Here is a 25,445-nt window from a genome sequence, read left to right as displayed (position 1 = left end):
CCCAACTTGATGCCCAAGCCAAATGTAATGTAACTTTTGAGTAAAAGCAACATTAGGAAGTTCCCACTGTGTTTCCCAAGTTTTCCAGTGGTCATTTGCAGATGCTTGGCAGGAAACAGCCTTTTGCCTTTCTTGGGGGAAGTATGAATGATTCCTAGGAAAGGACACAAAAAAGGTCTGCCAGTGGAAGAGGCATTACCTATCCCTGGCAGAAAGCCCAAACAGAGTATGAGCCCATAAGGCAAGCATCAAAGGCGAAGCTGCCTTTGATGGGCAAATGGTGGACACACATGAGAGGGGCTGCTCTTTTGTTCTGGTAGACTGGTTAGCATCGGGGAGAGAGAGGGGGGCATGTAGCCCTCAAGTAATCACACCTGTAGGGTGGGTTACCAAGCTCCATTCACTGAAAGAAGGGTTCTGCTATCTTGGGAGTGGGCAGAATATTGCAGTCTAGGATAGCTAGATTCCACACAGTGCAGGAAGTCTTCATCAGACAGGAAGGGACCTACAAACCTATTGGCTAGTAGTCACCACACCTTGAAAGGGCAAGTTGTGGGCATAAAAGTGACACTCCTGACACTCAGTCCCCAGGTCACATCTGCACTGGAGAGAAGACCTTGTTCGGGGAAAGTCATCCCAAAGCCTCAGACAGAAGTGAACTACAAGAGTCAGTTGGCTGACTTACTGTGACAGCTCCAGGGACACAAAAGATGACGAAGCAGCCTTGGCAAGTTGATAGCAAGAAGGAGTTCTCTGGTGATTTGCAAAGCCTGGAGGTTCGCTGGGGTTTTTGTAGAGTTGTCTAGTTGTCCAGAAGCTCCTGAGCAGCAATTGTCGGGTCCTGGGTGCAGCAGGCAGGGTTTGGCACCTTCTTTTTGTGCAGCAGGTCCACAGTTCTCGGGTTTTGGATCTTCTTGGTGCTGGTCTTCTCTTGTCCATCAAATCTGAATTCTTGGTGTAGGGATGCCAACTGAAAATTGTATTTAGTGGCAGTTTTAAGGGGAACCTGGTATTGACCGATGGGTCATCTACCTTAGGGTGGATACACCCACTAAGTGGCCACTTCCTGTGAACAGAGGTCACTTCCCAAAACCATGCTTGGTGGGGCCACTCCTTCTGTCCTTTGTGTGTTTTACCACTGTTGCTCCTGCCAAAAGTGGGGGTTTGCAATGGGAGAGCCCATCTGCTGCTAGCAGCAAGTCTGGAGGCAGAGTTTCAAAGGCAGTAATTACTTTGAAGCTTTTCAGCAGGGCAGTGCACATTCCTGAGGGCGGGGATATTAGCACCTCCACCCAGGAAGGGCTTTCTTCTGTATCCCAGAGGACTGAAGCCCTCATCTCTGGGGTACAGACTCGTGTCTGGAAGTGGCAGGCTGGTTAGGACCAGTCAGCAATCATGCCAGGGTAGGTAGCTTTTGCAGGGGGCACCTCTAAGGTGATCCATGAGGCCATTTTACAATACATCCAACACTGGTACCAGTTTGGATTTATCAATCTGAGTTGTTTGATACCAGAGAGGCCATCATGTAGCAGTGAAACCTGTATTGACCAGTGTCCAGCACATGCATTAAAATGGGTGCTCTGTACACTCACTATGTTCCAGGTTTGTCAACAACACAGTAGGGGCATATTGCTCATGCAGATATGCCCTCAAGTACAGTACGGTGCGCCCTGCCTTAGAGTTGGAAGAACTGTCAGAGAGGTGTCCCACCCAGAGTGCATGCAGTGCATTGTGGACAGGCCACAGAGGCAGTGTGCCATGTTGAGTTTGTGGTTTTGTTTGCACAACAGCACTCAGCCTACAGTGGTATGACTGGGTGCATCCGGCCCTAGAGGGTGGTGCAATCAGTGCTGCTGCCCACAGGGGCCTAATCTTAGTACCCCATGCCCTGAGTATCTAAGCACCATTTATGTGAGACTTATAGTGGCAACTAAAAGTGTTGCCAATTACCTTTACAATTTTTAGGTAAAGAACACTGGCTCTAGGAACCTTGTTGGCAGGATCCCAGTGCACTCCAGCCCAACTTGCATCCGGAAACCAGGCAAAAAATGTGTGTAGGGGGTACTGCAACAAAGTGCCAGTTTTCCACAACCGCTCCATAGTTAATGATGGTGGTTTGCCAATAAAGTCTGATTTTGACTGGGGGCTGCTTTGACTGCAAGTTATGTGTCCTGCTAAGCTTTCCTGGCCACTGTGACTTGATCCATGCCACATTTTGTTGCCCAAAGCAGGACAGAGAAACTGAACAATTTTACAAAAAGTTTCAAATTAACCCCTAGGCTGAGTAACTGTAGGAGGCTGGCCTGGTGTGGTGGGTACACATGGTACTTACAACTTACAAGGTCCAGATATCCCTTATTGGTGTAGTGTAGTCAGTGCCTAGAAGCCAGGCGCTCTAGAGGTAGCTGTGGATGAGCAGCCAAGGCTTATCTAGGAGACATGCAAAGATCATGCAATACCACTGTAGTCACACAGTGCTTACACACATGAAAGAAAACACTCTCACAAAATGAAAGGTATTTTATTTTGGTGACACAAATACCAAAATACTATAGAGGCTATACTCCCTTAGGAGGTACGTAGTTCACAAAGTATATACACTAGTATGAAGAAATAGGCATAAAACAGTTGGAAAACAGTAAAATTAGTGAAAATCACAGTAGAGAGCACTGGCCCTGGGGGAGTACAAACCATCTACTAAAAATACCAGAATGCGAAAGTCAGTCCCCCACCTAGGTAAGTGGAGTGTGTAGAGGGGACCTGGTAGTATTAGGAAAGCCCAAAGGTAAGTACATGAACCCATCCCAGCGACCAGGAAAGCAGGGGTAAATCACAGTACATTCCTCAGAACACCCACTTAGAAGAAAAGAAGAATGATGCGAAACCCAGAAGAGATTGCAAGACACCAATAATGGATTACTGGACACGAGGACCTGTGGAAGATGGGAACCACGTCCAAAAAGCACAGCAGAGTCCAGGTAGGGCAGGAGCCCCTACCCACTAGACTGAAGGTACAAGAGGTGAGTCGACGGTGAAGAAGGAGCATAAGCACTGCACTAAGAAGACAAAGTTGAGTTTCTGGAGGATGCAGGTGATGTCCCACACCGGAATTAGGATTGCAGTTGGGTTTGCGTCTTTGGATTTTGCCAGCAAGCCTTGGCACACACAAAACTTGCAGTTAGCAGAAAGTGGGGCTGCCGGGAACCAGGAAGGACCAGGTGGACTCTCCCCAGTAGGATGAGGTCAGAGGCGGCCCTCAGCAGCACATAGATCCCGCAGAAGACCAGGCAGCACCCACAGGAGTCCTACAAGATGGGGACTCAAAAGTTGAGGAAGAGGCCCATGCAGCGCTACAAAGAAGGCTACCACATTGCCGGAGAACCACTCAGGGAGCTATGCATCAGAGGATGGAGTGCTGGGGGCTGGAGCTTCAAGGTGCCTGAAGATCCCATGGAAAAGATGCCAACAGGCCTTGGCAACTGCAAAGGACATGGTGCACAGTGGTACTGTCCTGCATGGGCAGGCAAGGGCTTACCTCCACCCAAGTTGGACAGCTGGAAGAGAGGAACGTTGGGACCACTTCAGTCTACCACCTGTGATGCATGATCCACGGAGCTCAGCAGGAGAGGGGATCCACGAAGCCAGTCATCGTCGCAGTTGGTGCCTGCAGAAGCAGGGGAGTGACTCCTTCACCCCAAGGGAGATTCCTTCTTTCTTCTAAAACAGGCTGAAGATGGGCTGTCCTCAGAGGATGCACAACAGGGGAAATGTTGCAGTTGCTGGAAGGAGCCATGGATATAATGTTGCAGGATGCATCTTGCTTCTGTGTTACAGCTTGTCTGGTCCTGGACCATCCAGATGCAGTTTCCTCGGTCAGAAGTTTAAGTGGAGGTTGCAGAGGATTCCTGCTGGAGTCTTGTAATCCGAATCTGATGAACTACCCAAAAGAGAGACCCTAAATAGCCCTGAAAGGGGGATTGTTCACCTAGCTGGATGACCACCTATCAGGATGGGGCTCTGATGTCACCTGCTGGCACTGGCCACTCAGATGCTCCCAGATTTCCCTGCCAACCTTCAACACAAGATGGCAAAACCCAGAGACCCTCTGGAGAAGCTCTGAGCACCACCCCTGAGGTGGTGATGGACAGGGCAGTGGTCATTCCCCTTTCCTTTGTCCAGTTTCACGCCAGAGCAGGGACCTGGGGTTCCTGAAACGGTGTAGACTGGGTATTGCAAGGAAGGCACCAAATGTGCCCTTCAAACAATTGCCAGTGGCTTGGGGAAGCTACTCCTCCCAAGCCTGTAACACCTATTTTGAAAGGGAGAGGGTGTAACAACCCTCTCCCAAAGGAAATCCTTTGTTCTGTCTTCCTGGGCTTGAGCTTTTCAAACATCAGGAGGGCAGATACTGGGGGTCCTCTATGTCGAGATGGGGCCACTCACCTGAAAAGCAGGATGGTATGAATGGGCAATGGTATGCCCACCATCCTCCTGAAACACCTCTTGGCACTTCCTGGTGGACACAGAAACTCCGGCAAGTGTCCCAAAAAGGAGTGGAAGAGAAAGAGGCAAAACACTGCCACATCTTGCCGGTCCAGCCAGGCACCCTGTATCTTCGGGGGCAGGTCGTTGTTAACAGAGTGATAGTAGAGTTAGTGCACTCAACTTCCTTGAAACTGAATCTCTCTTTCTGATATGGACACTGGAGTGGTAGAAGAACACCAGGATGCTCCAGCACTTTCCTTGAATAATAATTACTGTTGGCACAATTACAAAGACTGCATTATCAAAAACCCAAATTGAGTACCATAACAATAAGTACTGCAAGACTAGGGCTGGCTTCACAGAGATTCACTGTTGCACACTACAATTAGAACTGTGGTTGCACTTATCATGCACAAGAAAGAAAAACAAGGGCATTAATTATATCAGTTATAACTTTCTTGCATGCATAGGGTTACACTAAAAGGATCAAAAACAATCCAAGAAACACAAATGTCCACTCTGAGTTTAAACAGTTAGGGTGGCACAGTTTGATTTGGTTTCACTGTGTGTGTGAAAAACCCTTCAACAGCAAATTCCTCAAACCTGAAACACAGGCATGAATGACACAATTTAAATCCAAGAGTTATGCTATTAGAGAAAGAAAAGTCACGTAAATGCTCTTTCAAAATTGCACTGTCACTTTTTGTAGTACTTGAGCTCATGCAGATTTCCTGAAGCACATTTAGGCAAGTAACTACAATAATAATGTTGAATGTTCAGAAATGCATTTGTCTCTTCAAGATAAGCACTCTGCCAAAATACAAGGTCTGAAATACACCCGATGTTCTAGGAAAGCTCAAAGAACAAATTCCCTGGAGAATACTACTCACTTAGATGCAGTCTTTTCCGGAGTGCTGGAGGAATGGCTGGTGTCAGCTGGTACAGGAACGAAGAAAATAATTGCCTCAAAAGTCCTGAATATGAGGATGACAGCAGGGGATGGATTGCCAAATCAGATGCTGAGACCAGGAAGCAAAACAAAGCCAAGCAGGGAGGCATGCTTCACTGCTATTTATAGCCAATCAGGAAAGCGGTTGAGTTTCCACATGTGGATGAGTCACCACACCCAATTAGAAGCACATGTCTACACCTCACCCAGTTTAGAAGCACATGTCTACACATGCTCACATTAGCAAACAAGCATTGGTAAAACAAGCATTGATAAAACCAATTGTGTAACAGAGCACATTACGTTTAATTAGAAACATGAATGTTTAACCAAGAACAGAGATATAATTTAACCCTAATCCCTATAAAAGAGATGGCTAAGAATGCAGTATTTTTAATAGGTTTGAGTTTTGTTAATTAATTTCATCATGCTTTAAGGTATTGTTATTTAATGGTATGAATATTGTGAGTTATTAAATATTGCATTTGGTGTTCAAGTTATAGTTGTGTTAATTATGAATTGTGGACCTAACCATAACTTACATTTTTTTTTTCATCATGTACTAAAGTTCAATTTTTCAAAAACAACTGAACAGATTTACAGCAAACCACGCAAAGGCACTTCCTTAAATAAAATTCTGCCTCGTTGCTAAGTTTCATTTTTAGGTAAGACTGTCCTGCTGGTTTTGTCAGAAGGTCAGAACTCCAAAATATGAAAGGCAGGCATGTTAGCTTTTATCAGGGGGTCAGCACAAAAATGTATGTAAAGCAGACATATTGGATTTGTCAATGAATCAACACAATAATCTATCAATAGCTATAATCCAATGTATTCCCATCTACATGGCAATATTAATAATAACTGTCACAAAATATTTTAAATGAAGTATGTTTATTGAAAACAACCATAAACCTATATTGAGTCTTTTGTAATACCCATCAGGTCTCAAAATGCAGTCAGAAAACCAACCACAAAGGGTCCCCACAAACCAGCTGAAGAGCATACAGCTCCAACTCAGAAGGCTTTTAAAAATATGGTTAGCTGTCCTGACCCAGGAGACTTAACACAACTAACCTCGCATGGCAATCTGGGGTGCTCTCCGGCAGAAGTAGTGACTATAAAATAAGCAGCTATTCTGCTCATTTCATATTCATGTCATTTTTTAAAATGTATTTTTTGGGATGTCCCAGTCCCACCTGTGACATCAAGGAGCTGTAGTAAACATTGGAGATCCAATGGCCCCCACTGCTGTGCCCGTTCCCCTGCCAGCACTTATCCTCCACCAGCAGGAGCCAGCAATTTGTTTCATTTTTATGGGCTAGTGCAAAGCGCTCTGTCCATTCTGTAATCTCTCTTTGGGGTTCAAACCACGCCCATGTCACGTCAGTCACTTACATTGGTTCTTGGACTTGCCTTTTAAAATCCGCTTGCATTCTTCGTGAAAGGCATGCATACGTTATGCCTTTTCCGGTCTTTAGCCCACCTACATGGGTAAACTACTAAAAACATCAGAGGCTCGATGTTTTCAGCCTGGGGTACGGACTACTTTATCTATTTATTTTCCAAGCAGCACAATCGCTGCGTTTTACACAGCGAGATCGTGCTGGGTTTTTTTTATAGTAATTTGTGTGGCAAGAAAAGTCCGGTTAGGAGTTTACAACACTAATAGCTATAACTCGTTTTGGTTTGTTGTCGCTGATGAAGACGTCTTGCAGTATTGCTGCGTTGTTATGTTTGTGGTTTTGTTTTCATTAAAGTTGAGGAGGAAGGTAATGTATAAATGTACGTCGGGTGAGTGGTGTTCCCTATAACTCCCCCACTGACGTGAGGATAATGGTTTGTGCTACGCGTGACGCATGTACTAAAATAAAATGTGTGATGTAACGCTGCTGCGGGTACACGCAACACCCGAACACTGCAATATGCCTCCCTGTCTTTTATACACAGGTTGAATACTGTGCTTGGAGGCTGCACAACCCAGCACTACATGCGGCTATGCTTGTTTTTCATCTTTTGTGTGCCAGGAGTGTACCCTAGCTCCCCTTAACGGAGCACTCCAACTTTTGGTTTGCTGGACATTGTGACTAGTGGGGGCACATCGCCTTAAGTTCAGACAGCATGGGAGTCAGCAAAGACGTCTTTATATTGGCTACTGTTGCTAGTGCGGGGCACATTGTTTCTTGGCTGACCACATGTTGTCTGGTAAAAACGCATCGCAACCGTCCCGTGTAACTGGTACAACACATTGGCTAGCACTGCTGGCATTGGGACATTATTTGTTCTTACCTCATTGGGAGATACGTCGTGACGTGATGGTGTTACCAATATGAATTACCCCATCAACTTCAATAAAACGTACTTGTCAGGGCTGGTCCCCCCAATGCCGATTTGGAGCCTCCCCGGATTTGGAGGTTGACACGGCAGTGGAGAGGAACTTTATAATTACCATAACTCCCCAAGTAAAGGTGCAGTTAGCTTTGCTGCATTTTCAAGAAAGGGGCTCGTAACTGCACAACCATAATTAGATGATTTCTCTTCTAATGACCGCATATACTCCTTAAGGAAGCAACTAAAACCTTTTGTTTGGAACACATACTAGGGTTGCTAGTATCAGATATTGTGGAACTGACTACATGCAAGTTTGGGGTGCCTGTAAATCACAAATATGATTAAATGGAATCGGAGGTCCCTTGTATGGGAATGATTTGTTACTTCTTATGGGTCTTGTCATGCTTAGCATGTTTTTGTATGCATTTTATCAGCCTGTACCAAAACCTTCTCAGCCACACATTCCTGCTTGCACAGCTACCCGCCTCTATGCCTACATTTTACACATAGATGGTTTCTCGTTAGTATAAACTTTTAGTGTAAAGTTGTTTTCCAGTCGTGATTTTAGCAAACACATGTGCCTACTAAACTTAAAATCATCTTCCTGCCTAATTTGCCTCCTGGCATGCCTTAATGCCTCACCCCCTAGCAGCTCAGAAGAAGGCCGGCCCCTGCAGCTTTTATTAAAGGGGCTGTAAAATGCGGACATTCCTCAGCCCTCTGCATCACAGGAGACTCTGTGGGCTCTCCTGGGCCAATAAAGACCTCCAAGAAATGCGAGGTTGTCATGCAGCAATGGCCCTTCTTAATTAAATGCCACATATCCTCTCTAACCTCAAGGAAAAGATAACCGTGTCTGTTCTATTAATTCCAACCACTGACTGGCATAAGATGAAAGTGTTTGTCTTTGTAGCACAAATGATCGTTGCTTGCAGCCAGTTATTGCAGGCAGTTTTCTTGCAGGCACTACATTAAATCTGTGGTGAAAAATTACTCAAGGGTACTGTAACATGCCATAAATATTGGAATGTGTGACCTGTTCCTCCACTGGCATTTCTGGAAAACCCACAGCTTTTAGCAAAAATATTTGAAAAAAAAATGCTATAAATTGTGAGGGTTTTTCCAAAAGCAATTCTGGGGGGCGTAACAGTTGTGTCTGTCTTATGAAGTACAAGGTGGGTCTTGTGGTATGTTCTTTTCTTCTGACGGAGGTTTGTGTTTCAGTTCAGCGTGGAAGCACTTTAATTTAAACGATTGTTGTTAACATGTTTGAGTAGGTGTCATGGCAGCCAGGGTATGTGTTTACATTCTGCCCAGATTAGGACCCGTGTGCACGCACCACACAATCCTCCTACAGGATGGCATGCTTCTTTGACAAACAAAGCAGAATATTCTGTGCAGGAGAATGTCTGCAAGGGTAATATTGCCATGAAATGCTTTACTTTACTCAATATATCGACCTTCCAAGGAGGTAAGTCTGATTTCACCCTGCTGCTCAGTTGTCAGCAACAAGATCATATTTCATAAGAACACATTTCCACCACATACAACTTAGTTGTCAATTTATTTACACATTTGTACGTAAGCATTGCAGCCTTCCATATATTAATTGTGTTAAATTATTTGCTGCAGATAAAGGAAGAAGGTAAAAGGAGATGCTTTAGTTATATGCTGGGCCACTGGAGTTCTGTTTCAAAGAGGACAAAACAATGTGGCAGGGTTCACCAACTTATGTGGCAAGAAAAGTCCAGTTATGCATTTACAATGCCAATAGCTGTAATTCAAGCATATGAGAGACCTATTGCATTGCAAATGCTTGTTTAAATATGTATTTTAAAAATTGTGCACCCCTCCACATTGAACCAATCCTGGCCCTGTGGATCCCCTCCGGCAGGGCCGAAAGTTATTAAAAGAGGAGGGAGTGTGCAACTCCCCTCCTCAAGACAATAATGGTTCAGAAATTGCAATTTTGGAAATGCAAAAAATTCGCAGATATAGGTGCGAATGGGGCCGGTATCGCTATTTGCGATTCAGTAATAGTATTTGCGATTTTTAAGAAATCGCTATTACCAATTCGCAAATTTGACACATGGCACTTTGCGAGTTAGAAATAGCGATTTCTTAAAAATCTCTATTTCCGAATCGCAAAAGGCCTTGACGATACATCTGGCCCCTTGTCTTTGCACATATTTCATTTTGCTCCATGAACGTTTTTCCTCCCTGTCAGCATTATTCTGCAACATTTTCAATTCCTCCAAGGTGTCAATTACTTTCAACGCATAGCTTGGACATCTTTCATCTTCTTCAGATAACAGTTCCAACTAGTCTTTGAATGATATACAGTTCAATGCGCAAAACCTTGCGACTTGATCCGCCTATCCATTTCCCAATGATACAAAGTCCTGCGACTTCAGAGGTGCACAGCATTTCACCATGGCAATCTTTTCAGGCATTTGAATAGCATGTAACAATTCTTTAATTCTCTCACCATTTCTCACTGGTGAGCCAGAAGAGGTCATAAAACCTCTCTGCGACCACAACTGGCCAAAATCATGGACTATTCCAAATCCATATTGGCTATCCATATCAATTGTAACTTTCAGGTGAGCAAAAACATGGCACGCGCTAGTAAGGGTTACGAGTTGCGCTATTTGGGCAGAATACACTCCTCGAAGCCAAGAAGCGTCCAAAATACCAGTAATTGTGCACAAAGCATATCCTGCTCTCAGTGTTCCTGCATTTTCTCGCAGACAAGAACCATCAACAAAGGTAATTTGGTTATTTTCTTCCAATCGGGTGTCTCTAAGTTCAGGTCTCGGTTTTGTGCACAAGTCAGTTACTTCAATACAATCATGCTCAACACCTTCCACTCAATTTCGACATTTTCATATGGAAGCAAGGTTGCTGGGTTTAGCATGGTACATCTTTTCAATTACACATTTGGTGACCCTAGAATTCTCATTTCATATCTGGTCAACCTCGCACCAGTCAAATATTGGGTTTTCGTCCTTGTAAGTAGAATCTCAATGGAGTGAGGGACCATTACAGTCAGGGGATGTCCCATCACAATGCCTTCACATTGTGTAAGGCTTTAACCAGCAGCTGCAACTGCACACAAACAACCTGGTAAGGCTGCTGCAACTGGATCCAAAGTACCAGAAAAATATGCTACTGGGCGATTTACACCTCCATAGACCTGTGTCAAGACAGACAAAGAACATGCATCACGCTCATGACAAAACAATATGAAAGGTTTGTGTAATCAGGCATACCCAACGCTGGAGCCTTGCACAGACTCTCTCTCAATTCAGTGAATGTTTTCATTCCAGCCTGGTCTAACACTATAGGATCAGTGACTTAATTATGAGTCAGCTTCTGCAATGGTCTCGAAATGACTGAAAAATTTGGAATCCTTTGGCGACATTAGCCTACCATCCCTAAAAACATCCTGACATCTCTCTGTGTGGTCGGGGGATTTATCTGAAATATAGATGTAGATCTTTCTCTGGATATCTTCCTTGAACCCTCTCAATCTGGTGACCCAAGTATTTCACTACTTTTTGACAGTATTGCAATTTAAGCGGAGACACTTTGTGACCATTCTTTTCCAAGTGGTTCAACAGGGCAATTGTATCATACTTGCACTTGTCCCTTGTTTTGGACACAACCAGCAGTTCCTCAATGTACTGTACCAAGGTTGATTTGAAAGACAATTTCAAAGAATCCAAATTATTTTTCAAGAGCTGATTGAATATGGAGGGTGACTCTGAAAACCCTTGAGGAATTCTGCACCAGCAATAAACTCGATCCAAAAATTTGAAACAAAAGAGAAATTGACCATCCTCATGAAGAGGCACAGAAAAGAAGGCTTGTGACAAATAAATGACATTGAACCACTGAGCATCACATGGAATCTAAAACATTATCACAGTTGGATTTGGCAACACGGGACAGCAGTTGACCATAATCTCATTTATTTTTCTCAAATCCTGGACAATTCAAACTTTCCCACAGGGTTTTGCAAACCCATTATCAGTGAGTTACATGGACTGCTCAATACTTCCTTCAAAACCCCTTGCTTTACAAAGTCTGCAATTATTTGGGCAACCTTCATAAGGACAACTTGCGGCATGTGGTACTGTGGAAGTTGAGGAAAAACTGCATTCGCCTTCACAGTAACTTTAACTGGCTCAAATCCCTTTAGCAGACCTACTTCTTTTCCTGTCAAATCCCACACTTTCTCCTTAATCGTTCCCTGCAAATCAGGATGAAGCTCTTTCACTGTGGACATCGGAAAAAATCAAATCAGAGGATGCTCCTCATTTGTAGTCTCACCTTCTATCTCTGGGGCTTGGTCATCTTCATCATCACTGTTTGTCTGAATCTCAATTCCATCATTTGAACAAGTAATCAAACATTTCGATTTACACAGCAAGTCTCTTGCCAGTAGAGATACTGGACTTGAATTGCAGAATATGAATTTGTGCAATCCCTGAAAGTTGCCAATTTTAACCTGAAACAGGTTGGTCAAATATTGATTCACCACTCCTATAATCTGAACTATTCTACCTGAAAGGGGCAAATTTGGAACTTCTGCACTTCTCACTGTAGAGCGTGTAGCTCCTGTGTCAACCAAGAATGACACTCTGTGACCCATAACCTTTCCCTTCACATAGGGACCTCTTTGTTCTACTTCTAAGGAAGTTGCAAGAACACATTGGTGCTCATCTGAACTGTAGCTAATCCAATCATCATGTATTCCATTCTCACTGTGTAACAGGAATTGGTGCACTGTGTTACTACTTTGGTTAAGCCTCTGACCTGTGACCGGTTGAGAAAGCATTATCTGTTGCTGTTCCATTGAGGGTTGAGGTATTTGAATTTGCGGTCTAGGTACCATGGGAACCTGCTGTTGCACTGGCTGCAACTGTGACATTTGTACACGTGGCATTTGCACCTGCTACATGGGCTGAAAAGTCTGCATTTGATTCACATTATTCTGAAAATTAGGATTAGGACCTCTCACTCTCGATCCGTTCACATTCTGGAATGAAGTGCTGTTATTACTCAGCTGAACGACACCTTCCTGCACCATCATTGGACACTCCCGTTTCCAATGTCCAATGGCTCTGCAAGCGTGACCTGGCAATAATTTCTTCATTCCCTGCACATAATTCTGAACCCCTACAGTACCTAAGTCTGGACCATGAGTCATATTTCCTTCACTACCTCTAGCTCTCATCTGGGGCTGAAACATCATGGTTCCCTGCTGCTGCTGTGGTAACTGTTGTGGAAAATTCCCTTGCACTCCCGTTTGAGCTGGTTTTATCTGCATCACCATCGCCTTCTCTTTCAGCTTTTTCTGCTTCTTTTCAATGTCGTCACTACAGTATTTCCCATACCGCAACACCTCATCAGTTGGCTTTGCTTTCCAGCAAATCAAATGACTCTTAATTAGGTGGCTAATTTCAGGTCTTAACCCTTCCACAAGTCTGAACTCAAAATGGAGCTTTTCTTTCACCTTAATTGTTTCTTTACCACTGTGATGCTTTAATGCTTGCAAGAATCTCTCATAATACGCATGTATTAACTCATTTGCTTCCTGAGCTGTTTTGTCAATCCTCTACCAATCATTATTCTTGGGCGAAATTCTCGTTTAAAAAAATTCAATCATCTTATAGTAATATTTCATTACCTCATGAGATGATGCACCTGTAACTTGTCTCTCTCAGTTCGCTTGTTGGCCAATCTACACTCCTCTTACACTCAATCCACATATCAGCTGGAACCACTATCTCTAGTCATACGTTCAAGTCTTCCCACAGACACTTTGTGGGTTTCACAAACCTGTCTGTCTGCTGATACCACTCTACTGGCTTCTCTCTCAATTTTGGATACTCATTTGTAAACAATAGAATGTCACCTCTGCTCCCTTTCCCCCTGGAACCTCTCTCATTTGTAAAATTTTCACCACATCTTTATCCTGCTGTACATTTGTAGTCAGCTTCACAGAATCCATTTTCCTCTTGTCTCTTCTTCACCCACCTGCCTTCCCACTTGTCTAATGCTCCCCAAGTCTGGGTATTTTTGAGCGTTTCTTTAAGGTGTGCCTTCATTCCTGCAGATCTCATGTGCTCAAAATCTTTAGCCTCAAAATCTAATCTGTAACTCCTTTTCAAATGTTTCATTTTCTCTATTTCTATGCCATACTTCTCTGCCAGCTCTGCTAATTTCTGATGCACATTTCTCACTTCCCCCATAATCTTCGGGCACAAATATGTCAATTCTGCCTTTGCGTAGGATTCTAACCTGTTCACCTCCATAGTTCCCTCAATGAGTTCCCCTGCTTCTATGCTTAGCCATGCATAATTCAAACACTCTTCTCCCTTAGGAGCACTCTGCAGGGTATTCAGCTTGTCTAGCCATTCAGTCAACTGCTGAGATGTCAATCCTTGCAGCAAAATGTTACTTGCTTGAACTGGTGGCACCTGCTGAGCAACTGAATACGGGGTCTGCTGTATCATCAATTTCAAACTGTGACTAACGTTCGACCCTGCCATAGTATCTGGAAGTGCTACAAATGGAATAAAGTCTAACAATGATCTTGATCAGTCAAAGGTCTGTCCCACAGGAGAGACTATTTGAGTATCTTCATTATGATCTCCCCTCATTACATTCTGGGACATTGCTCCCTGTTCACCAAGAGTAGTTTTCTTCTGTGTAAATAAGGGCACATCTGGACCAACAGTAAAAGGTAGCGATATTGCATCGGGGGCTGTTCTGGCACTTATGCTCTGTAGTAGAGAAACTCCCATATTCTGATTCATCATCTGAGTCATATCTGACTGTGTCCCTGTTATTGGAGTAAATATTAGCATTACCTGCGGCTGCACTTGGGGCAGTAAAAGTGGAGTTGGTTCAGTCTGAGCCAACATCAGTCTCGGTTAAACCTGTTCCGGCACCATTTAGTTCAAAGTTGTTTCCATAATGGGCACATCAGGATAAATTCTCTTGAACCTGTGGCAGTTGCATCCGATTTTATACTACACTATTAGTAGGCACATTAAGACCTCTCTGCATCGTATTGTGTGTCAGGCTAGCATTAACCTGCATCGTACTCATTGTCCCATTAGCCTGTGTCGGGGCTGTCGGATCAGCACTGGTACTTGGACCACTCTCATGTGCTGTATATCGTGGTGGGCGATTTCTCAATAACTGTGTAATAAACTCATCATCACCCGATTCCTCCTCCACCGTCGAAAACTTTCTAGCCTCTCTACTTTCGGGTGGACTCCTGTTAGTCTTCCTAGTAGCTTACCTTTGTTCCTTCTCATTGTCCTGCGTATTTGCCGGAAACAACTTAATTCTGTGCAAAGTCTCCATCCTCCAAACTCTCTGATCACTGTCCCATCTAGCTTCTGTTAAGGTATTTTCTGCCTTTCTCATCCTCGTCTCGAATTTCTGTTGCTGTTGCTGTCTGGCTACTAACTCCCATATCGCTAATGCGTCAAACTGTGCTGGTCTCGGAAAGGGCTTCGATTCTTATAGCACCATCCTTAAATGCTCCGAAACCCTCACATTGAATGTCCCATTTGTAAGAAAGGCCAAGTTCCCATCATTCTCTGTCAATTTGCACCATTGCTTTAGCCAAAGACATGGCGCAACACCCTTCTCTTCCATTACAATGTAAGCTGGTGCATTTTCTTGCGGTGTAGCCTAGCCTATACTCTTTGTAATATACGTATCTCCCCTTAAGGTACTCTTTAAAGCTCTGAAAATGTTCCTCTTTTCAATCTTTTGTTGTTATTCAAAATCAAATCGGGAAGTGACTTTTAATCCCAAGATTCCTTTCACCTACTTTCTCAACCAATTGTCTCCCATGGACGGCTGCCAATTCGTGCCCGACCCTGCTCACTAACTGACCTATCCCAGTGCAGCTCTAATGATGTCACACTCACACATACTGCAGCTGACAAAGTCTTGCGGCTTGTCCTCCCAAACTCAGATTCACACAAACGAATGCAAAATTTGTGAGCACTAATCAAAAAACAAAAAAGCAAATCTGCTGGTTTACTACAGGAAAGGTAACACCATAGCTTCAGAAACCTTGCTGATTTTTCACTGGCGGCTTTTGCTCTAACAGCTACTCCTTCTTTCTTGGTCTCCAAGATTCGCAAGCAAAATTCGACGCACAAATTTTACTCTCAACTGATCAATGGGTCTGTCCTGGTGCACATAGGACTTGCCAAATCTCAGTCGAAATTTTCTTTCACTCACTTTGACTCACATTCTGACTTGTTGACCATGCCTGATCAACCTACTACACCAGACAGATTACAAAATAAAAGTGTCAAATACATTTTTCAATATACACCAGAGTCTTAGACCATGCAGGGTCCATACATCAACAACCACATGGACAATGTTTGAGCACAAAGCGCCACACACATATGAAGTTCGACGACTTCCCTATTCTCATACTGCGGTGTACGCACACTACTACTATAACTTCATTTTGGAGTACGCAGACTCCCTAAATCCTCACAAACCTCACCATGCACCTGCGATTTGCATAAGCTATGCATGAGCAATCTGCTTCATTCACACTGTCACTAGAATGCTGACAGCATTCTCAAACAACCATTAGCAGGATCCAAGATTCAGTGAAAGTCATTTCTGGGACTAAGGAAACATTTTCTCTCCAATTAGCATTATTGAGAAATAAAATCCAAATCTCAATAACAATGAATCTTCACCTCTGTTACTATCTCTGGACATCTATTATGGGCTCTTAAGGAGGCAAACTTTCACCCCTCTCTACCAACAATGTTAACACATGTTATCCTGTATCGGACATCTATGATAAGCTTTTAAGGAGACTAACCATCCTCTGCTACCATCTCTGTTAGCGCGTCTGACCTTAATGAGTAAATTCACTAGGGGACGCGAATAGGTCGATGAACCTTTTGACTCACAATTAAGATGTTCTTACCATAACTCCAGTACATGCAGATCAATAATCAATACACAATATCAATAATAAAAAACTATCAATAACAGTAATAATCAATAGTCCCAGTAATTGACACGCACTATGACCTTTCGGTCATGAATAACCACACCTTTTAGTAAAAGTTAGAATATTTATTTCCCTATATTAACAATGCTAAGGTCATGTAGATTAATCTCAAAACCAAAAGAAACACATACAGAAACTGTACGGGCTGTCCAAAACAGCGGAAGAAATGTAATCTAATTAAAGCTCGTATTACAACACATTCTAAGGTTATGGTACAAATTAATGACAAAGTCAACTGCGTCTAAGTGATTTCATTCTTTAGAATTCAGCAGAGAAATTCATTGAGCATTATTCCCTAATAGCATAATTTCATTATTGGGGATCCCTAACTAACATCAGATTAGCATCAGCATTTTGAACTTCATGCAAAACAATTTAGCAACATCAGTTTGGAAAAACATCTAACTATGGCTCTATCAAACAGTGCAGTTGGTACCTAGAAAGGAAAAGCAAATAGGCATAATAATCAATAGTCCAATTCATAATACCTATCCTCAATGTGGATCAGCAAGCAGAGTCAGTCTTCATCCTCAGGATATCAGTCGATCAGAAAAGACATCAGGATTCAGCATACAAATTCAGAAAACGCAGTCTTTAAGCAGTAAAGTTAAGCATGTCTCTTGTCAGGACTCAAAAGAAAAAATTTACCTTTCTGTCCGCAAGACAATGGGCAATGATGATGTCTTCTCTCAGTGCAGTGTTGTTAAATCAAAACTATTAAAACTATGGCCCTCATTCTGACCTTGGCGGGCGGCGGAGGCCGCCCGCCAAAGTCCCGCCGTCAGGTTACCGTTCCGCGGTCGAAAGACCGCGGCGGTAATTCTGACTTTCCCGCTGGGCTGGCGGGCGGTCGCCTTCAGACCGCCCGCCAGCCCAGCGGGAAAGAGGCTTCCACGATGAAGCCGGCTCGGAATCGAGTCGGCGGAGTGGAAGCTGTGCGACGGGTGCAGTTGCACCCGTCGCGTATTTCACTGTCTGCGCAGCAGACAGTGAAATACATGTAGGGGCCCTCTTACGGGGGCCCCTGCAATGCCCATGCCAGTGGCATGGGCACTGCAGGGGCCCCCAGGGGCCCCGCGACCCCCCCTACCGCCATCCGGATCCCGGCGGTCGGACCGCCGGGATCTGGATGGCGGTAGGGGGGGTCAGAATCCCCGCGGCGGTGCAGCAAGCTGCGCCGCCGTGGAGGATTCAATGGGGCGGCGGTACACTGGCGGGAGCCCGCCAGTGGTGCCGGTCCGACCGCGGCTTTACCGCCGCGGTCGGAATCCCCATTGGAGCACCGCCGGCCTGTCGGCGGTGCTCCCGCGGTCCTCCGCCCTGGCGGTCTTTGACCGCCAGGGTCAGAATGACCACCTATGTCTCAAATCCCTATTGGTCAGTTAATCGCATGTCCACACTTTGTCCAATAAAAGTAAAACTCCAAATCTATGAATTCTACTATTACTCCGTTCACATGTTGTTGATTGGTTGTCCTGCAATGTCCTCATCACCCGGCTTGTCAGGTAACAATATTGTTGCAGCTTCTACTCTAGGCAGTATCTCCATTGTTCTCCTCCTCAGAAAGTCAGTCTCTCACATATTACACACAAAATGTTACATTAGCAAGAACAGCATCTTCTAGCAGTCCGTTCTCATGGGAAACAATTCTCAGCTACGAGCATATTTAAACAATAAAAATGGAAAATCGCAGTTTAACTCTCTGGGGCAGCAATTTATTAAATGTTAAGAAATGCAGCTTTGAAATGAGGCCTGGCATGTAGGCCAAGACCTTCACTAAGTTAAGGCCTACAATTAATAAAGCTAGGACATAATGTATAACCTTTAATATGACATATTACTACATTAGTTAAACGTATATTCAACATTTCACATTAATAAGTATTAGTAAGTACACTTTGTGAGCATTGGCGACCACTCATCGTAATGACATTTTCAAATGGTTGCATTATTTTCTTGATTATTAGATTTTCTACACAACCCCATTATTCAGAATACATGAACTCTCATTAATAATTTCTATTGATATACCTGCACTCGCAACACCTCTCACCTCCTTTTAAGTAATTTTGGCCTTTGGGGATGGGGTCCCTGGGCCTTTGATGGCTCCGGGAGTTGAGGTTATACATGCACCCTGCACTTTAATTTAAAATCTCTCCCTGGTGATGGGGTCGCCAGGGCCGCAGGAAGGCTCGAAGAGGGAATTGCGCGCCTCTCTCCCCTTTCATTTACTGTCAGCCTGTGGGATGGTGGAGGCTCGGGAAAGTAGGCTATATTCCCCCTTCCCATAAAAGATTGATTACGCCACACTCAGAATCTGGATTACCCCCATGAGAGTTTTTTTTTGTTTTTATGTTACTGCAGATTTGCAGAAAAAATATTTAAAAGAATGTTTTTGGCCCCAGGATAGATGCATGTGGGATCTCCTCATCATGCCTAGGAGTGCAGGGTACCCCTATACCGCCCCCTTTTGATAATTTTTTCGGAGTGGGCACTCAGTCCCTGGGCACTAAGATAGCTGCTCCCACATTTTTGTTGATGTGGTAGCAGCCAACCAAATCTTATCTTGAGATCTGCCAGTCCGAGGGTCCTCTGCAGCCTAAAATATGCACTTTTGTAGTCTTAATTTTACCAAAACTACTGAATGAATCTACACCAAATTTCAAAATGCACACTTTCCGGACTAAGATCTAGCTTTCTGCCAAATGTGGAGTAATTCTGTTCAGTAGTTTTTGAGGAATCACTGTTCTATATTCCAATGTAATGAATGGGGAAAACATGTTTTGGAACCCCCCTTCTTGTCAGCCCTTATTTGATAGATAACCCCAAAAAATTCCATGAAGGAATTGTTGTGGATGAGACTTTTTTTTGGAAAGTTTAATGGAGATTTGTTGAACAGCACCAACGTTATAGCAAATAAAAATATTTGAAAAAGTAATCTTTGTCTTTAATTTAAAACGTTCCTATTTTTTAATCACTAAAAGGTCTAAGTATATAATGTTTTAATATAAATTAATGGAATTGATTTAGCAATAATTAGAATGAGGTGCTGATTTAATTCCCTTCGTCCATAGTTTTCTACAGGTGTGTGCCGAGGTACCAGTGGTTGGACATGTGTGGTGCTTGACTTACTCCTCTGCCATACATTTAAGCCTGTTTTGATAGTATTAGGGATGTAGTAAATTTGGAAGTGCATATTTTTTATTTAATGATCTTGCTCTTTTACGCGTGTGGTTTGTATTATCATGTCCATCGATAAACATCTACATAATCTTCCTTTAGCCGTACCCATTTTGTATTCATTATTCCACATTTCTTACCTCTCCACTGGCCCTCACGATAAACTATAAAGACATGCCTACATATGTCTAGAGCTCAGGAACCTTTAAGACAGATGTCCATACACAAAAGAGAGGAGAGTCAGTAATGGATATCACCACCTGTACGCTTGTGAATTTAATTTTGTAGTAAATAAGTAGTACTCTTGGAGTACAACTTTATGAATTGAGCTAGTGAATACGGTCCTAGCTTGGGTGTAACAACATGCTAAACAGTAAACAAAATGGGAGCTATATTTACCTTTCATGATTAAAGTAACACTAGATTTGTTCCATCCTTTGGTGTTCTGTGCGAAGCATGTAAAATTTGAAATTAAATCTTCTCTCCGTATTTCCGTAATCGTTAAAATCGCAGTTGTGTAGCTCTCATTGAGAGACCTGTGTAGAAGTAAACCAGTCCTGTTAACTGCTATTAAAATCATGGAAGGGCTATATGATGACAGATGCAATCACAGATGAGAACTGTACCTTTTAGTGTGGACACGAAATCGTGATGACTCTGATGCCTTCACCTCGTTTCCATTCACATCCCACAAGATGAAGTCTGCTATTTGCTTGGAATACCCAAGGAATGCTGAACATGCAATATTTACAGAAGAACCTAATAAAAATTAGAAGTTGAAGTATAAAATATTGTCATTGATAAAAGGAAACCAGTGGACGATGTAAATAAATACATAGCTTCTACCTACTAATTAAAGAGAAGATAGTAATCTTATAGCAATAAAATATATCAGAGTTGCTTTTGTTGAACACTTAAAGTATTGCAGCTTCTACATCACCTATCACTTCATCAATTCCACATCTACTTAAACTTATACTATACTTAAATTGAAATGTAGGGCTTGCTATATTTGATCATGCTAAAAGCATGCAGTGCAGTGAAAGAGTGCCGAGAAACACTGTGGGCCTGATTCTAACTTTGGAGGACGGTGTTAAACCGTCCCAAAAGTGGCTGATATACCACCTACCGTATTACGAGTCCATTATATCCTATGGAACTCGTAATACGGTAGGTGGTATATCCGCCACTTTTGGGACGGTTTAACACCGTCCTCCAAAGTTAGAATCAGGCCCTGTGTCTCTTGCTTCGAGTATGAGGGAGCTGTTCACTTTTGTCATATAATGCCTTACCAGTAAGGATTATCAACCTTGGACATCAGTTATGGGTAAGCATGGAAGCAGATGCTACTCCTGGCTTATCTTTTGATACTTATGGAGCTGCCTCTACAACTGCTGATCTCATTGATCATCAAGCCAATGACTGGATAGAGAGTAAAATAGACTTGTATGGCCTAATTACAATTCTTCCGAATCTGTTTTTGACAAAATTTGATACCACTGGGTCAACATTCATCAGCTATTAATAGCACCTGTTTAGTAATCTTAGCCAGTAATGCAGAATACCCTGTGGATTTTAATACTTAACGTACCGCAATCTCCATGTTCTTGTAATTACAGAGCCTTTTTCTCTGAAAAATTCCCCCATGTATTGCCTGCCAAAATTTAACGGGGTGCAGGCTATTCTGCCAAATCTTAATTCCAACTCCTTTGGAATGAAGCATCATACTATTAGGTGTGTGAGACCACCTATTCCATAAGGAGGAATTCCCTGCATAGGTTCCAACGCATCAGTCCTGAATAGAGCTCCAAGAACATTTTGACAGAATCACAACCTAAGTGGTTGTGACTCATAGAGTGATTTCATTTCCTCCACACCTTTTCTGTATACTTTTTTGATGTTGGGAGGATCTGTGAAGGTTTCACCTTTCAGCTCTCTTTTTGTGTAAGGTGGACTTAGGACTAGACCTTAGTAGTTTATTTACTGATTATCCAGGGACACTCTTGTCTTTGTAGTACATAGTACAATTAGTGCCCTTTATGGCTCCACCTTTTAATCTTGTTTGTGGTCCTTACATCATGGTACGACGTGTCATTGTTGTCTTGCCGTGATTTTCACTTAAAGTTCATTTTACAAACTTTGACAACATTGTGTGTGATTCTAGCTGACGTCTGGAATATTCAATTGTCTGACAAACTTGTGAATATTTGTATTATTTCTGGTCCACTTTACAGTCAATGTAATTCAGACATTTCATTTAATCCCATAGCTGTAGTATTAAAATGCAAAATTAGATGTGCTTCTTTTTGTAGGAGAACCGCCTCTAGATTTCCACCTTTTAGGATGGGCTGGACTATCATCAATAAGGTTCACTTAAAGTCCTTTTCACTGTGTCTTGTCGCTGGGAAGTGGCTAACAATGTGTGCTGTAATTGCCTTTGTTTCTTGGTAGCATTTGAATAAGATCTATTTTCTGCCCTGAGCCAACTCTAAAATAAAAGTGATTTTTGTAAAAAGAACATAACAAACAATCAACAAAAAACACTACAAGATCCTCAAAATGACAAAACAATTGTTATCAAACAGACAGATAAAGGTGGTACGGTAGTGATTTGGTCCAAAGAAAACTACATCAAGGAGGGACACAGACAAATATTAGACAAATAATTTTATTGCAAAATAAATACTGATCCAACTAAGAGCATCCACACAGAAATCTCTGTAATTTTACAAGAAGCACTTGACAGTGCCTATATTGGCCCAAAGGAATATGAATTCTTGAAAAAGCTAAATCCAAGAATCCTGGTCATGTACTTCTTATCAAAGATACACAAAGATGAAAAGAATACCCAAGGAAGACTGATGGTCTCAGGGTGTAACTTAGTTTTGGAACTAATCTCACAAAATGAGGATACATTCCAGAGTTCCCACACAATTCATTTTATAATTAGGAAGTCTAGCACTAAAAAGAAACTATTTTAAACTTGAAGAGGACTTCTTCTTTCAGATAAAGTGGACCGCCATTGGATGTTCTTTTGTAACGTAAATGGCGGTATTGTACATGGCTTTATATGAAGAAATTGTATATACAACAACAATATTTTTCAGAACAACAAAACAAAATGGCTCAGATACGTTGATGATGCCTGGCTTATAAGGACTGGAGAGAAATAACCCCCCAACCAATTTCATAAGTGTTTGAACATTAGAGTCCTGGACATCAAATTCAGCATGTCTAAACATGAAAGCACACTGACATTTTAGATGTACAAGTAAATGTAATTGAAGGCCAGCTAACTGCAACACTCTTCCAGAAGCCAACTGACAAGAATAATGCTGTACACTTTAGAAGCTTCCACCCCCAATATCTTAAAGAATATATGCCCTGTGGGCAATTTATAAAGATAGGATGTAATTGTAACAAGAGAAGATTATTTTGAGAATTTTGCTTTTTTACAAGAGAAATTAAAGGAAAAATGGTATTCGAAAACACTCACTCAAGTTGGCATGGTACATGCCAAAGAAAGGCCTCTTAGTAAAGAGAGGGAAACCAACAATGGGCAGGCTAGTCTGCATGTCCACATATTGCCCCCAAACAAATAACTTTCAAAAAATCGATATGAAAAACTGGCAAATTGCACTAAAGAAGAATCCAGTCATTAGTAGACCATTGATCAGAGCATACATCCCTCAGAAAAAGCAAAAAAACAACTTGAGGCAACATTTTAATGTGGCTCCATTGGAAAGACATCACAAGTGTGCAACATGTGTGACATGCAGCCAAACAATAGAAGGCACAGAATTCCGAATGGGGAATATCAAATGGAGGCACACCACGTTTTCCAACTGTAGAACAAAAAATTTAGAGAACTTATGTCCCTGCCAAAAATCTATAAGAGCAGACTAAGAATTGTCCATCATAAAATTAAGATAAAACAAAGGCAATTATGGCACCAATCGTTATCCACTTCATATCAACAGGACACAGTGAAAAGGGCTTTAAATGTGCAGTATTGATGGTAGTCCAGCCAAACCCAAGAGGCGGTGATCTAGAGCCAGTTCTCCAAGAAAAGGAAGCATATCTAATTTTGTGTTTTAATATTACATCTACGGGATTAAATTGAATGTCTGCATTATATCGACTATAATTGGACCAGAAGGAATATAAATATTCACAAATTGGTAAAACAATTGAATATTCCAGGAGTCATCCAGGATCAGATGCATCATTGTCAAAGAAGGTGAAATAAACTTTCAGTGAAAATTGCGGCAAGTCAACAATGACACATCATACCGTGACGTAAGGACCAAAAGCAAGGTTAAAAACTGGAGACATAAAGGGCACTAATCGTACTAAGCAACACAAAGACCAGAATGCCCCTACCATGATCAGTAAGTCAACTACTAAGATCTAGTCCTAAAACCAACATTGCAAGTGTAATTAACAATGTGACCATGAGGCAGAGAACACTGCCTCTAAGGAACACAACCAGTGAGAAGACGAGAAACTTTTCATTAACTGAAAAGGAAGTATCAAATACAAGGTGATTTATATGTTGAAAAATAATTTATTTTAAATTGCAAAAGTTAAGATTCATCCCAACATGTTATGCCGCGGCGCTCCCCGCGGCCGCGGGCTTCGGTTACCGCGACGCGGCACGTTTTTTCTGCCGTGGCCGGCGCCCGGGTCGCGGAGAGCACTGCGGCCGACGCTCAGGTCGCGGGGGTTGCTGCGGCCCGGGCGGGAGCCATGGAGGCTCCAGGGAGCCGGTCTAGGGGTTGCGGCACTCGCCGCTTGCCATATTTTAAGTTCTGCCGTAAAGGCAGAAGCGGCAAAGTCTGAGACCCCGAGGGGGTTCAGGCATGGCCGCATCAGCGCAGTTTGCGCTCAACATTAATTTTCTTACATGTCCGTTTCCTGTCATTTACTTACCGGTGTTTCCTGGAACAATCCGAACCCTTACACTTGGGGTACTTTATACTCGTCTCTTTTCTTCCCAGCATGCTGACCACTTCCTGTCTGCCCAGCATGCATTGTTTTACACACATACCTAATTCACTCTTGTTGTTTTCTCCCCAATCCAAGATGGTGGTGTTCTACTTCCTGTTTCCCACTTCCTGTCCAGGGGTATATAAGGGGATTCCAATTGCTTGTTCATTGCGTTGCAACACTCCTTGGTGGTAGTCACGCTCCGATTGATCTCCTCCTGCGAATCCTGTCTGTTCCTGTCCTGCCTTGTTTTCCAGTCTTCCTTGGTCCTAACGCCCTGGTGTCCCCCTTTAATTTCAGGGAGTTCCTGTGGAGGTTTTTTACCCTACGGGGGTTTTTCCTCTGGGACTCCTTCTGGAGGGCACGGACTGTAGTGGTTTGCTCATACCAAACAGCACCGTGGCTACTGGAAGGGGTCGCCCCTACCTCAGCCAG

The 25,445-nt window shown here is 42.9% G+C and overlaps 1 protein-coding gene across 1 annotated transcript in view; it reads right to left on the bottom strand.

Annotated features, from left to right (window-relative positions):
* The window catches only part of LOC138250052 (interleukin-1 receptor-like 1), a 637,768-nt gene that overhangs the window by 177,662 nt on the left and 434,661 nt on the right, over positions 1-25,445 (bottom strand). Inside the window, exons 7-8 of the mRNA XM_069204432.1 lie at positions 20,648-20,780; positions 20,421-20,557 (exon numbers count right to left, since the gene is read on the bottom strand). Of these exons, the coding sequence (XP_069060533.1) occupies positions 20,421-20,557; positions 20,648-20,780 (270 nt within the window). The remainder of the gene's footprint in view (positions 1-20,420; positions 20,558-20,647; positions 20,781-25,445) is intronic.

The sequence above is a fragment of the Pleurodeles waltl genome, chromosome 8 (assembly GCF_031143425.1).
Source record: "Pleurodeles waltl isolate 20211129_DDA chromosome 8, aPleWal1.hap1.20221129, whole genome shotgun sequence".
NCBI lineage: Eukaryota > Metazoa > Chordata > Amphibia > Caudata > Salamandridae > Pleurodeles > Pleurodeles waltl.
This window is presented reverse-complemented; position numbering and strand designations above follow the sequence as displayed.